The sequence below is a fragment of the Electrophorus electricus genome, chromosome 12, assembly GCF_013358815.1.
Source record: "Electrophorus electricus isolate fEleEle1 chromosome 12, fEleEle1.pri, whole genome shotgun sequence".
Taxonomy (NCBI): domain Eukaryota; kingdom Metazoa; phylum Chordata; class Actinopteri; order Gymnotiformes; family Gymnotidae; genus Electrophorus; species Electrophorus electricus.
Window position 1 is genome coordinate 2,736,633 of NC_049546.1, and position 15,580 is coordinate 2,752,212.

Sequence of the window (15,580 nt, forward strand, 5' to 3'; positions counted from 1 at the left end):
AGCAGGTGCTAATGTATTCTTGGTTAGGTTTCTTGTCGTGATTTCACATTCATTATCAAATATATATATATATATATATATATATATATTGCAGCATCAAGATTTCTAGTACATTTACAGAGTAATGCTGTGAAAGCATTATAAAGGTTCAACTGTCAAAAGGATTAAGTTCAAAAGGATTAAGTTATTGCAGCCTATAAACACCTGAATGTACTTTTAGGAAATATTTCAACATTAATTGAACACACACCTTTTACCCTTACATGAGATTGCATTTGAATGAAAAGTAAATTTGGTGTTATTAACCGAATACGCAGCTTGGTCTCACTACAACTAGTTAGTGTTGTCTTTTTACTCTTTTTTTGAATCCATAGTTAACTTCTATGTTTAGAGTTAAACCTTGTAGTTTATAATGTAACTAGGTAATGTGACTGTCTGAAGACTTTTTCTAGTATTTGGTCACAAATCAGTATTGAAAACAATTTATACCAGATGAAGTGTCTGAATGAAAAAGGTTTGTAATAAGTATAAAATATTCAGATAATTATAAATGAAATTTATTTTATTATAGAAATTGTTCTGGGAGACCTCTAGGGAAGACAAATACTTACATTTTTTGACAAACAAAATTGAATTATATCGAAGACACAATCTACTGTTTTTTACCAAAAGTTAACGAAATTTTTTTTTTCTTTTTCATTTCCAATTTAGCATTCAGAGCGTTCCACATATATAAGTTTTTCTGCCAGCAAGCTTTGGAAATAAATGGATTGGCTTCTTGTAAAAACTGTGTAGTCATGATTGCGTTGGCTCAAAACTGTTTTTGTTACTACAGGTCCACAATCATTACAGAGACGGGCAGAAGTTGTTGATATAAACCAATAATGGAAAAGCAAGAAGCAAAGGCAGAAAAGCTCGCATGAATGTTGTTCCTTCCACAGATGCAAGACCAACTTGGTTTGACAGTCCATCCACAGTTCTTTTTTTATGTCATAACATACAATTGGCCATTTACAAATACATCAAAATGACTGGAAACTGAAAACAGATTTTTGTTCCATTTCTTTTAACGATATAACACGGGGCACTTTACATCAAGTCTGTTCTCTTTCGATTCTTCAAGTCATTGTGTCCAAAGAATGTTAGAGAAGTGGCACTATCCCAGGACAAAAAAACCACGGGTCCTTTTCTGACTTCCTTCTCCTTTCTGTAGTGAAATACTGCTGAAGAGTTTTGCCTTGCAGCTGTGAGAGGCCAGGAGACCATGTCTCTTTCTCCCTGTTCCTTCACTGCCTTTACTGTAACCTGGGCCAGTACTGGGACATGTCCGGTTCACTGCCTGGCACTTGTACCGGTACAGACACACCAGGTGAGATTAGACCTGCAACACGAGGCAAACAAATGAGGAGAATGGCGAAAACTGATATTCAGTCCTTACAGGAATACGGACATGCCTATGACATTTGAATGATGTATGAATGGCATCTTGGCAACTACAATGAGAATCTGAAAACCAATACATTATTATTATTATATCACTCATTGTTTGATTTATTAACACAGACAATTTCATATAGGAAGAACTTGTGTAGCACCATATTAAACGTAGCAACTGCAGAAATAAAACCCTCATACACATAAAAAGAGGGGCTTTAAGGGTCTTACTTTCCACAATGCATTACTAGTTTTCTGTCATTCACTGAGGGGGGAGGGCTTACCCGTAGAGGTTGTGCCGGAAGTGGCCATCGACTGGCTGTTCATATGTGCCTGCATGTGCGGGGGTGTGTACGTGTCATAGCTCCGCCCATTCACTGAAGGACTGGTTGGCAGCATGCAGGAATAGGACGAGGTTTGGCTTGCCTGGGGGAAGGCAGAGAGGCAAAGACAGAGATGGCCAAATGTGTCAGAAGCACATACTCTTCACATCATTAGAGAGACGAACAAAAACACACCTGCGAATGAAAGGGAGGTTGCATAATACTGCAATTAAGAGGGATTACTGCATTCTGGCTATTAAGCCTTGTCATTTTACGTTCAACATTTGCTCCAGAACAGCATTTCACAGCACAGTGTAATATACGGTGCCGGGTGGAAAACATACTTGCATAGGCAGGTTGTTGGCCATGGTAAAGCTCGGCATTGGTGGCAGGGCGCTGTATGTGTTTGTGAGAGCTGTGTCACTCCTTCCCAACATGGAGCCCGACGTAAAGGACACTATGGAAATGACAGATGCAGAGGTGGATTAAGCATGGAGTTCAACTGTGCAAAGTACAGTGCAAAGACACAGAATATTGTGAATGGGTTCAAAGTGAGTGACTGACTGTGTGTCTGTTCTGTCTGTCTGTCTGGCTGTCCGTCCATCTATCTAGGTGTGTGTAGGTGCGGTTTACCTGGCGTTGTGGGCTGCGGGATTGGTTGATAGACGCTTGTGCTGAAACTGCTACTTATAGGTATGTGGCTGGTAGAGTTGTTGGCTTGTCGTCTCTGGTTTCTCAGTTTTTCTTCTCTCCTCCACTTTGCTCTTCTGTTTGAGAACCACACCTGGGAGAGAAGTTATTCGAAGTCATTATTTGGTAAAGGTTACGTCATTACGTTTAAAGCTGTTAGAAATATTTGAGGAGGCTGTCAAAAGCTCACCTGTATTCTGGCCTCCGGTAAGTCGATTTTTGCAGCAAGCCTCTCCCGTGCGAAGACGTCGGGATAGTGTGTTCTTTCGAACTCTGAAACAACACGTCAGAAACACGTCAGCCTAAATGTTCATTAACTCAGAATGTGACATGTGGAAATGTGACGTTTACCCAACCTAGGATGTGATGTAATATTTAGTATGACGAATACTTTTATTAATACCCTGTACGTCGACACACATATATTGCTATAGGACCTTGAACGACAGGAATGGCGTTTAGGTTTGCCGTACCTTTTTCAAGCGCTTCTATCTGTTCTTGTGTGAAGGACGTACGATTCCTTTGCAGTTTTCTCTTTAACTGGAGTCTCATTTGGGCCTCTTCTGAATCTTCCCCATTCGAGCTGATGGAGTTCGTGTTTTCACCGCCTCCATCTGACTGCTGACAACCATCTGCTAAAGGAGAACAACGCATTCTACAAAAATCACGCTACTTATAGAAATGTGGATTTGGGGGATTTCTTATGCGGCAATTTTCTTGTAATATGTGTGGATAAAACGGTTTATAATCGACACAAACACAGACTTTCTTTGTATCCGCTTGTTTTGAAATGTGAACTGAAACGAGCTAATGTGATAAAATATTTTAACGCGCCTCAGTGCTAGTGCTCTAATCTTTTAATGCCGTGCAACGTCGTTTGACAAACTCGACGAGGGAAGGCAGTGTTTACGGAATCGCGTCAAAAACCGTCACCTTACTCCAAAGAAATGTTTTAAAACTTCTCCCATTTCAGTCAGAGAGCTTCTTCAATCATGGCTACATTCCATATGGCCGTTTGAAGGCCCATTGAGGTAAAGCACCAATCCTTGAATAGAAGGGGATGCTTTCACCACGACACAATGCGCAAAGAGTTAGCGAGTGTTAAATACTTGCGCTGGGGAGGGATGGCAAACTTTCGTGGGTAGAATTTTGAAGAGACAATTGAGAGAGACAACAAAAGGATTCTCTCGAGCCATGCAGTGCCCCTCATTGTAGCACGAGGATTTCAGTCAACAGACTTTTCAGCGCAGTGTGTTAACCTTTATGCACAACCGTCATTAATCACTGTCCCGAGGCTGCTCCGTTCAGCCTCACATAGGATTTATGCCTTCTATAGGCAGAGGAAGAAAAGCACCGGGGCCACCGCGACTGAAGCATCTCAATGCGCGGGCTGTGTTAGCACGAGAAAAGGGGTCAGGGGTGCCGGCTGTGGGTCTGTATGCTTTAACCTGCCACGTCGGTGGAATCTAATGTAACGTTGTCGCGCTCAGTAAAAACAGTTTTATTATGAAACGTTGCCTTATAATTTGTCCAGGTTGGGATTGAATTGTACACTTAATGCACTCAACCATATATGTGCGTTCACGTTTAGGCAAAGCCAAAAACAAACAAACAAAAAAAAAACGAACAAGAAAATTATTAACTGCATTAACTTACATATAGTAGACTGGAACATTAGGAATTCATATACATTTCTTTACAGAATCAATACATGAAATAGCTTAAATGGGTAAGTCGTATACAGTCTACAATGACTTTTATATGATAGCTATTAATTACTAGTAGACTAAAAAGGCTAGTAGAATCTATTCATATATGATTTTATATGTAAATGTTACTTAAGATGAAAGTACAATTTTCTTTTCTGGTCTGCACCTTTTAAGAATTAATCCTTAAAAATGAAGTGAATTCTTAGACTTTTTTGCATATCTTTAAAACTCACTGGATTTGATGTTTGTTTCCTCAAACATCAAGAGTCTGTGGGGAAACTCCCTAAAGTAAAACTAGTAAAACCGAATGCAAAATTGAGAACAATTGTGATGTGTTTCTCTAGTGCACACTGAAATCCAAACCTGCCAAGACCCATATCTCTAAACCCTATAGACAACTAGTCTTTCATGTGTGTGTGTGCGTGCGCGCGCGTGCGTGCGTGTGTGTGCGTGCGCATGCGCGTGTGTGTGTGTGTGTGCGTGCGTGCGTGTGTGTGCGTGCGCATGCGCGTGTGTGTGTGTGTGTGCGTGCGCATGCGCGTGTGTGTGTGTGTGTGTGTGTGTGTGTGTGTGTGTGTGTGTGCGTGTGTGCGTGTGTGTGTGTGTGTGCGTGTGTGTGTGTGTGTGTGTGTGTGTGATGGAAAGAGGTCAGAATTAGCAGCCAGGCTGATCTTTCAGCTCTCTTCAGTAGAAGCTAAGCATACCAGGTCCTCTCATTAAGATTGAGTTGTCTCTTTTGCTGTCAGTCCAGATGAGTCCACTGTTTTATTCAGTATTGTGTGGCCGTCGTCAAACTGAGATCATGTTTGTCTACCTCACAGTCCTGCGTGTGCCGTATGTTTGCGGAGTGGGGTAATGGACTACTCTGTTCTTTACTCATATAAAAATAGAAAAGAGCTTGCTGAGAAAACATTTTAAGAGAGTCACACTAATGGGTTATAGCCTAAACTAGCACTTAAAATAAACCCTGCCATGTAGACTGTATTTTAGAACCACTAATCATCGGTTGCTTGGTTGAAAGCTATTAAATCCCATTTTAATATATTTTACAATTGCTCTCTGGTGTATATTATTTATAAATGATGTCAGTTAATAGGTTTATAGGCTTAGTGCTGTACTGAAATCAATTTGAATTCTATATTTTGATCAATGACATGATATTAGCCTATGTTAGACTGTGGTAGATGTTGTCAGCATTGGACTGACCAACAGTCAAACGTTGGACAGTGAATTTATGCTGTAAAATCTGGATGATAACCATGCATGGTTAAGATGTGTTTTATGTAAACTATATTTGTTCAGCAGCCTGCGATTGCTTTGGCATACTGAATTGCATAGCTGTGTTTGCAGTGTCTCAAAACTCATAGTTTCCTAAAATCTCTTAGCATTTTATGAATAGGATTAAGGACTTAAGGACTTGCAGGCAGGTGCTAATTGTTACCCATTGATGTGAACCGGTCAAGGATTTAATAGGCAGATATTAGGCATTTAAGAAACACAAGCAACATTCTCTCTATCTTTACAGTGTCCATCATTGTGTATTGCTCTTAAACGTGACATGTCTAATTGGCAAGTGGAGGCACTTCGTGTCGAGGGGTAGCCTGTCCCATCTCCTCAGCTAGACGCTTATTCATGTCGCCTTAATGAGATACAAAACGTTCTCTAATGAGCAATTACATAGCGACAGAACTGTTCCCATAACAAGTTCTTGAGTGTGACAGAAACATCCTTTGTACTGGACCCCCCAGTCCCAATACAAACAGGTTGAGAAGAGGTGTGGGGGGGGGGGGGGTGATCAAAATTTTTAATTTGAAACAGTTTTAAAATAGAGAGGATGGATTAGTTTTGAGGATTTGGACTGAGAGTAGGTTTTCATTTATCAATGTTTTGTCGTTCCCTAAAGAATCCAGCATGGTCAATAATAACAGGCTATCACCAGAATTTATGTTCCATAAATTGTAGTATAGCTTAATATTGTAAATGATCTAAAACAATTTAAAAAAATAATAATAATAAATAATAATAATAATCAATTAATTAATCACAGAAAAAGGGCAATATTTTGATGTACGTCTCAAACGACGACCGTTTCCCAACATACCTTGGTTAGGCTGTCCTGGCACCGAGGTTCCGGGGTACCAACCCGGCCGGGTCCCCCATGTACCCGTCTGTCCGTTCAGCATTCTCAGTTTTTCATACATGCCATCTGCGCCCATCTGTTGCTTTTCGCTAGCCAGGTTGCGCAGTACTCTGTTTATTGATGACACCTGAAAGACAAAACCAAAGATACAGCTCATTAATTAAAGAGCGCGTTCTCGAGGTGGCATTTCCGTTTTTTCTGGCCCCTGTATTACACAAGCCTGCATGCCGAAAAGTAGCTGCGCCTCGTGTTCCGCTTGCCTTTTTTAGGAAACGGATTGATTTTAGAGTACACTCTCGTTCACGTTCAAGCTCATATATTCAGACAGACAGAACATAGGCTAATCGTATTTGTACAGTTATGTCGTGGCCTGTTATAAGTTGCTCAAAGTTGTTAATTGCAGTGATGGCCAAATTCGTAATGGTGATGGTCTACACTTATTGCACTTACACTTGGTATGTTATCGTTTGTGCAAATTCCCTCTGAAAGCAGTCTGTCACGGATTTCCCACGCAAAGATGGACGGGCACTCCCTCTTAAACTGGGCGATTTTGCCGACCACCTCAGGAGTCGCTACTCGTGGTTTACTTCCTCCGATAGCGCGAGGTCGAATGGAGCCCGTTTCATAGTACCGGCCCAAGATCTTACTCACACACCCGTTGGACACCTAGACAGAAAACAAAAGACACAAATCACATACATTATTTAAGAATGGTGTGAAATGTTATGTGTATGCGTCCAGTAATAAGCTTACGTTTTCATTGTCCAGCACTTGGACTTTTGCACCAGCATGGGTCTATAACACAAGAAATATACCTTCAGTGGTACGAGAAACCCTTTATGCACTTTTTAAAAATGCATTTGAACTGGTTCGTTCAATTTATTCTTGTTGTAGGAGTTTGGAGGTAGTATGTTTGGGATAACCAATTAGAGAACAAAATGAAAAAAGGCCAAATATAATTTAAAATGTATTCAAATTCTAATAGTTTTTAGTAAACCACTGATCAGTTTTGGTTGTAGATATTGACAATAATTTCACTCGCTTACTGACATAAATGAGAAAACGGCATGATATTGTCTAAGGTAGCAGAAATTATATTATAATTAATTAGCGTTGTCTCAGAACGAAGGTCTGTAAGCTTGGATTTTCGAATTGATGAGCGTATTTCCGCATGACTGGAACAAAACAATGCAAGAACATTCCTGGATTATTTTATGAATTTTAATTACACTGAGCCATGCAAAAACAAAAAAAAACAAAAAAAAAAGATGCATTCCAATCACCTGCAGAATCCGGGATATGTCGCACGGTCGCGCGCCACTGTGAGCAAGCTCGACTATTTTCTGTCTTGTGGAATCGGGCAGCGGTCTACCGTTGACGAACACCCCGCCGAGCTGGTTTACTCCACTGTGACCTGAGCAGAGAAGAGCCGAGTCTGTTTCATCTTAGCCAACACGGGGCAAAAGCAGTGTCACTCTGCACACAAATTCAAGTGTCTGCTTAAGTGCAAAAATAAATGTTTATCCTTGTCAGCAGCCTTGTCTATGAAATATTCAGACGAAAAAGTGAGCAAAGTCACTTTGAAAGTCAGCATTACCCCGTCAACAAAACATGCAACCGATAAAAGAGGAAATCGATTTCAAAAGTCGGCATTATCTTAGAATTATTGTCATTGTTAATCTGTCATATGCACGCGATTGTTCTCCAGATGTGCTTGTAATATCATTAGCTTCTAATACAACCGTGTTATAATTACACATGCACAACATTGATTAAGCATCAGCGCTCTGGTATGATCTCAAACAAAACATCTCCAACCCACTGAACCGAGATTTGCGCATCTTTGCAAAGCCTTAAACGGATCAGATGTCGTAATTCTATTCGTAGCACTGCATTATATGGTAATACGTTTTAAACGCTGCGCGGATTTAAAGCACAGCCCGAGATATCCAAGTACAGAAACTTTCAATCACATTAACCAAAACGCTGCTTCCGGTACATACAGTCAGGTAGTTCAAGTTCGATTTTAACAACTGTATTGGAAAAGCCCATAAAAACAAATAACAAAAGGTACCAAACCTGAACCCAAAAGGAAAAGAAGCGATGCTGTCGCGGGTTTCCGTTACTTCTCAGCTCTCGTCCCTGCGAAGCCTCCCGTTAAATTGAGCTCAAGAGCACAAGCTCCTTAGCAATAAATAAGCTCCAAATATAGAAGAGAAATATGACGAGCCTTCCTGACATTTGTCTTTAAAATAAAGCTAGCTGCACGTCAACTTTGAGCTTAATTTCTGGAAATGGGAGGAAGTCGCCCCGGATCATGCATGGAAGGCTAATTGAAAAGATCAGTTGGAGCACTTGTGGCAGGCATGTCACTTTATGACCCCGCTCTGCTTTTGAAAATCGCATCGTCACGACAAATAGTAGCGTGATAAAACGGCCCTTTCTGTCCGCATTTGGATATCGCTCAGACTAAATTGGACTCTACGCATTTACCCTTCAAGGGATGCTTCATTTTAAGGTAGCTGGGGGCTGTGCGCGAGCAAATTCACGGGGATGCGCATAGCCTTATTAAACGTGGCTTTTTAAAAAGAAGCAAAACCGACTAGCGTATATTTACGCACTGCCTACTTTGAGCTCGATAAATAAACAGTGCAAAAATCTGAAATTTGCACCAACCTAAACCTCAACTGAACTAATGCGTGAAGGCCGCGTGTTTCACAGCTTAACGCATAGTTATTCCTCTTGAATAATTCGACACTCTCTAATTATAGTGTAACATGAAAAAGTGTAACGTGCTTCCGCACAAAAAACCGTGGGAAGCAAAGTCCATCACCGTGTGGTTTGGGGGCTTAATTCAGGATTAGAGTGAGACCTTTCTCCTTGGCAGAGAGAGCAGCGCGGATAGGCGTTTTGTAGATTTATTGGCTTTGGGACCACGTCCCTTGTGTTCCCCTATCACCGCCTCCCAAAAAAGACTGACAGTACCCAAATTATAATATATAACCAAACTTTCTATTGAAAGGTTAAGTCTTCATCATTATGAGTCCCCACGGTGAACTTTGTCGGCCTCGCCCAGTGGCAATAATTACTCGCCTTGTATTCTACTTCCAATCAATTAATAGGAAGACATATGGTGTCAATTTGGTCGTTCCGGTCTATATACACTCAGGAGTTATTAGCATAAAAGCCTGGATAGGCTTGCAGCGACCTTTAAGTACACCAGAGTCCGCGCCCGTACACGTGCTCAGTAATACGCGCGTGAGACCTAGCATAACCCAGCGTGATTCTTCATAGACATTGTTCATCGACTTCAATAAAAAAAAGTAGAAATAGTCGATAGACGTCGATTTCACTTTAAATAAATACATAAATAAATAATAACAATAATAATAATAATTAATTAATACAACCGTAATATCTCCAATTATGTAATAATTGTCTCAAAGTATATTGCTCGCTGTGGATCCTTTGTGGCATGCACACAACTTTATAAACCATAAGTAAACACACTAAATCGCTGTTTATTTTATCTGAACATGTGGTATTTATGAAATGAGAAAATGTGGTGTCTCCTTTCTTTGGCGAATTATTTTATTACTAGCAACGATTCAAATGCTTTGTGTGTATGGCATGTATGTTTCTATTGTGTCTCACATTAGGTCGAAATGATCCGGCTTAACCGAAATTATTTTACAGTGAACGATCAAACATGATTATCTGTTAGTATATGAGGATGGTACAGATCTAACACGTTGTCTATGTAAAGAAAAAATGATAATTGCATTGAACACACCTTCATTACAGATGTCATACACCTCTTGTCCAGCATTAAGAGAGAAAATATGTCTGATTTATTATTATTATGGCAAGATGATGATACTGATAATATCTTAACTTCTGATGTCTCCATACGTTTAAACAATCCATTCCACATATTTATACAATGTTCCTACAAATCCGGAGAAATTTCGTCCAGCATAAGTGTGCTAAATTTATTCATGCTCCCCATAGTGTGTGTTTCACAGCGTAGCCCGCTATTTCCCTCCCACGCTATTTCATAAACACGAGGGGCGTTTCGTCAGAATCATGCGCGTCCGTTTCTCTTCGGCTAATGCACGAGGTGGATTGGCAGCCAGTGAATTAATTCAGGCGATTCTGCAATTATTTAATAGCAAGTTAAGCAGAACGCGTACACACCCCAATGTCTCTCCTCTCTCTCTCTATCTCTATCTCTCTCTCTCTCTCTCACACACACACACACACACACTATAAAGAGGGAATTTGAAAGTGATACTTTTAAGTAGGTTATTTGCAGTTTCACTCGGAAATCTTGAAAATGCCTTTCGTCGTAGCCAATGGAAAACCCACTACCGAATATAATTTAACGAGGCTCCAAATCTTGTTGAAGACATTAAATAGAAGTCAAAGTAACTGATGGCGGATTGTATGCTAGGCCATGCCTTTCTATTCTGAAGTTTTCAATAAGTTTTATTAACGACTGTCAAAAGGTTTGGAGCGACACGTCCCAACACCTTTGCTATACGTTGTAACCTGCGTCATCTAATATTCCCAAACAAATGCTTGTCTGGTTTGACGCCTGTGACGCCTTTTCTTGTATAGTCACATACAACCACGTTCATGTCAAAACATACTGAAAGGGGGAAATAGAAAAAAACTCCACTTACTGTTTTGCATCATTGAAGCTACACCAGACTCCCACGTGGCCCGGTTATAGTATTCTATTAGTCATAAAGAAACAATAACCATGGTCAGTTTTCATATTGGTAAGTATTAAAATGTATTTCAGTGCAGTGATTTTCAGCCTTGATTGTGTGCAGAAACGATACGGACATGATAATGCAGGATGGTGCGTGTGCTCGAAATGATTACTGATTCGTGCATCAAAAAAAAAAATGAGAGCAAGATACTGTCTCCACAAATAGTGCTTTAGGTATCCAGCGTTTAAACTTGCCTGGAAACAGTTGACTGTCCGCTTATAACAATTTATAGACTCTCATCTGCGTCACCCTAGTTAATAATTCCCTAGGACAAAGCAAAACATTTTATTAGTACACCTAGCACACCTACCCAAGTATGCTTGTTGCACTACACCTGAACTATTTTTTTATATTAGCTAGTAATTAGACGATGCAGCTGTCCGTAACGTTTGGCGACCTTGTAAAACTTGAGAAATCGTTTGGTCACTTTTGTACGGCGTATACCGCGGCTGTATCTCCATTTCTTCGCGGTTAAAAAAAAACTTCAAATGTAGGTTTGCTGGGGAAGCCTTTCTATGCACTTCAGATCCACTCCTCTGGTGACACACGCTGTCTACCTCGCATGGCCGCTTCGTAAAAGTGAAGGCAGGAGGGGGTGAAGGCGACCAAACAAAGCCCGCTGGATTTTAACAATGGTTCTCATTCTTCCTCTACACCAAAACCCAGAGAGCAAAACCCGGGCTCCCTAACTAGCTACACAGCTTCCAACTAAACGTACCAACAACTCTCAGAAGATACAAAGAGCTGAAGGGATCGACCCCCCTCCCATTGCACCCATCTCGCTTCGACCCTTCCCTGACATAGCCAGGACAGCTCACTACGACCCTGTGCTCGTTCCCGCAATGGGTTTTTTGTCTCTGTGCACGAAATAGAAAAGTAATTTCTTGTTATAAGTATTTGGATGTAATTGTGTTACTGGTATGTGTCGTTAGGGGCTGGAAAAAAACGATACAACAGCGCAGTAGGGCGCTCAATTGGTAAAAGACAATTGTATTAAAGAGTCCATTCAGTACACTTGCCGAAAAGGAGGCCATTGAAGAAATAGCCTCAGCTTTGATTTTCTCCCTTTTTATTTTCCCTTTTAAAGTAGATGGACTGTGTGTATTTACAGTTCGTATTCACAAATAAACGTATACAGCAAGAGCCGGGCCATGTGGACGTGCACGTGTTTCATAATGTGTGTCGCGCAATTTTCCAATGCAGTTCCAGAAAAGAACACCAATAATTATTTAGGTAACTGAATTATAGTGAGTCTGGGGTATACGTAGTATTTTTTTAATGTTAAAACAAATGTGGATTAAAATCTTTTTAAATCGTTACAGATCTGCAATTAGTTATTAAAATCAGTCAAACCGTAAACTTGTTTTGAGACTTTAAAAAGTGAAGTTTTTTTCCACCGTCTCTCTAGCTCCCTCGTGGCCTCGGTAATTTGGGTCCTTGCCTGCATTCTGGACTGTAGTTAATGATGTGTTTTAATACTGCTGCCTGCGACTGACTGGGCCTAATCTGCATTCTGCGCGTTCTAATGCGCGACGTCAAACCCTTTAATTAAACACGCTTATTCAAGGCTTCAGTATTCTACTACAAGCAAATTCGCATGTTGAAATGTGAATTTGGAAATAACATCCGAACAATAACTTGAAATCAATACTAAGCTTTACTACAGCCCAATTATGTTGTTTCTATTTAGTCGTAATTGAATTACATTTAAATTTAGGATAAATTAAATAATGGGTAAATTTTATTTTGTGGAAGTTAGTTTTTCTTCGTTTATTAATAAATGTATTATTTACTGACAAAAATAACTCAGGCTTTTGATAGACATCTTATTCTAAATGTTTAATATTTATTTTCTTTGGGATAAAACAATTGTTTCTACGTTTTGCAGGTCTTATTAATGCTTCTATTTTTGACATTGCTTTGTAGGCCTAGTCAATATACACTAAAAGCCGTTCATCGTGAAAAGTTGCTGCACTCGTTTCATTGCATTCCCATAATTATTATAAAAAACGCCATCAAGTTCACGGCGCTTTTTGGCGACGGCTACCGACTGAATTTGAGTTCGTGATTCAAGCTGACACTCTTCGCCGGGTCATTGCATCTCAATTTTCTTGGCCTGCTGTGACTTTTTACTTTCGTCTGTCACAACTAAAGATTTGACTAAGCACGGCAAAAAACGGACCCAAATTAAGCTCAAGTATCAGTAAAAAAAAATAAAATAAAAAATTTAAAAAGAGCTACCGCGAGGATCCATCCTAAAGGCACAGGATCTGTGTTTTACCCGTCAGCCATCGCTAACAAGCCTACTTGACGAGGTTTTTTTTGTTTGTTTGTTTGTTTGTGTTGTCCGTAAACAGCTTTTCTTTAATACACTAACACTTTTGTTACCAAAAGAAATAATTACCGAAGTACACGTTTACTTTTCAAGAGTTTATGGGCGTATGAGACGAGTTTGTCCGTGTATGAGCGAGGTTTAGAAATTCATACGCGTTGCACCGTTAAATTCGCCAGCGGCAAGTGGACAGAAGAGGAAAATCTCGAAACTTACCTTTTTGAGGCATGTTTTCCGCAGCTTTCGAGTTCTTGTTGGTACTTCTTGCCAATAAATAGAAGATGGCGGCCAGAAAGCTTTCTTAAGTAGTTTGTCCCTTATAGTTTCCAACTGATGGGTAGAATATAGAAATCCCTGTGAAGGAAACAGAATGACAATAAAATGGGATGTCAGCACCGCGCGAGACTAAAAATCTGCGAGAGGGAGAGCGAGAGCGCGCGCGCCCGAGAGAGCGAGCACCTTATGTTGACTGGCGATGGTGGACTACTAGTGTAATAATGTATGTGTTCCTGGTCCGTGCCTCGTTTCCACTCCTCTTCAGTGGTCCATTAGCGGAGCCTGACCTCTGTCATCATCTTCCAGCAAAACACTTCCTCCTGCCCCTGTGCCAGAGCGGGAACCGGGGCGCAGCAAGCGCTAGCTGTTCAAACTCACTAATCACTCCACACATGCAAATGCTACTCTCACCCACACCAAGTATTGCCATATGAAATGCTGCTGCGGTTTCATGCGCGCTGGCTATTGGACGACGAGCGACGGGAGTGTTCCTAGGAAATAGCGCGTCTCCGCAGTGCGAGCGAGGAACACGCTGAACCTGAAGGTACACGCGAACGGGCCGCGAACACACGGTGCGCGCCGAGCTCGATTGGACTATCATTAACCATTTATGCTCCAAAAGGTTTTGGTTGTTCTCTCGTGGCCAATTATCTCCGTGGATTAATGAAGCGTAAAATATCCAAACCATTTTGGTCATTGATTCATTACGTTTTAGAATTATGGCCAAGCGATTGTACAGAGATCAGACAAATATGCTAGCTACATGCGTAAATGTTTAAACATGATTATTTATTTCTACTGTTCAGGTTACGAGCTGTTTTTCTATGAGCACGCTGCACGCGATAAAAAATATATATGCAAACCCCATGCATTTGCCAGTGTTGGCTCCTACAGCAGCAGTTTGCTTACTGAGTCTATTTTTAAACGATCTTTAAGGGAAAAAATAAAGAAACTTAGATTAGGTCGCTGCTCGTTGCCAGGAGAAAACACGAGCGTAAATAAAAATATCATTAGGCCTACTAGCATGGCCAGACACTCAAACTACATTTGCTGATTGCTTGGGCATTAGCGCACACCTCGATAAACTCCAAAGCAACCCCTCCGAGCCTGTGTTTGAGTGTGCACACAGAGCACTTCTCTCAGCTTGGGGTGTTCCACTCATTTGTTGGATGGGAATAGATTCCGGGTCGGGATATGTGAAATGGAGTCGGGAGGGAGCGTGGGCGGCATGGTGGGGTAGTCTAATGAGGGGGCAAAATGCGTTGGGACGCTCGGGAGAAGTTGTGTCTGCGTACACTCAACTTGGCTTTTGACATGTGAAAAGTGCTAAAAGTCGGAGCTCATCAATAAACTATCGCGAGAGTGAATAAGAGCTCTGACAACCATTGCATTCCCCACTAGCGCACAATGCGGAGACAAACGACACTGCCAAACAGTTTGCATCGCAATGAAAGGCCGGCTGAATGGAAGCCGGATAATGAGCTGCCACTACCGTCAAGCACTGTCATCTCGGTCGTGTGGTGCAACCCTTTCATATATTTCCAAGGTTGTGCCAGCTCCCCTGTTCGAGATTGTGAAACCTGTAACGTCTTTTTTTCCACGCTGTAGTAAAACTCTCTCCATTTGTCCTGGAGTTATCTCACATGTATCACATCTCATGGGATAAAATATAGGCTTGCTTATTTATTTATCTGAAGGAAGATGCAGTGATGCGTTGTATATTAATTTGTGTGTTTTAAATCTGTTGTATCAGCATTATTAGGCTGAGTAAATTGGATATACCTTTAGTGAAACGTGATTGTTCATTCTATTTACCTGTACATCCCTGAATTTTGACATATAAACCTAAAGTGGAGTATTATAACTGATGTTTTGTTTCTTTCTGAAATTTCTGAAAA

At 40.8% G+C, this 15,580-nt stretch overlaps 1 protein-coding gene across 11 annotated transcripts in view; it reads right to left on the minus strand.

Moving 5' to 3' along the window:
* Nucleotides 1-544: 544 nt before the first annotated feature.
* Nucleotides 545-15,580, minus strand: part of pax6a (paired box 6a) — a 17,595-nt gene continuing 2,559 nt past the window's right edge. Inside the window, exons 1-15 of one of the 11 annotated variants that reach the window (XM_027025013.2) lie at nt 13,866-14,175; nt 13,623-13,760; nt 11,269-11,339; nt 10,982-11,035; nt 10,090-10,113; nt 7,580-7,710; nt 7,050-7,091; nt 6,747-6,962; nt 6,258-6,423; nt 2,921-3,082; nt 2,638-2,720; nt 2,391-2,541; nt 2,102-2,214; nt 1,719-1,860; nt 545-1,381 (exon numbers count right to left, since the gene is read on the minus strand). In XM_027025013.2, the coding sequence (XP_026880814.1) occupies nt 1,296-1,381; nt 1,719-1,860; nt 2,102-2,214; nt 2,391-2,541; nt 2,638-2,720; nt 2,921-3,082; nt 6,258-6,423; nt 6,747-6,962; nt 7,050-7,091; nt 7,580-7,710; nt 10,090-10,113; nt 10,982-10,994 (1,329 nt within the window). In that variant the 5' untranslated portion in view covers nt 10,995-11,035; nt 11,269-11,339; nt 13,623-13,760; nt 13,866-14,175 and the 3' untranslated portion in view covers nt 545-1,295. Of the gene's footprint in view, nt 1,382-1,718; nt 1,861-2,101; nt 2,215-2,390; nt 2,542-2,637; nt 2,721-2,920; nt 3,083-6,257; nt 6,424-6,746; nt 6,963-7,049; nt 7,092-7,579; nt 7,711-10,089; nt 10,114-10,981; nt 11,036-11,268; nt 11,340-13,622; nt 13,761-13,865; nt 14,176-15,580 lie in introns of those variants that run through there. The other 10 variants (XM_027025007.2, XM_027025006.2, XM_027025016.2 and 7 more) reach the window with 10 other exon arrangements.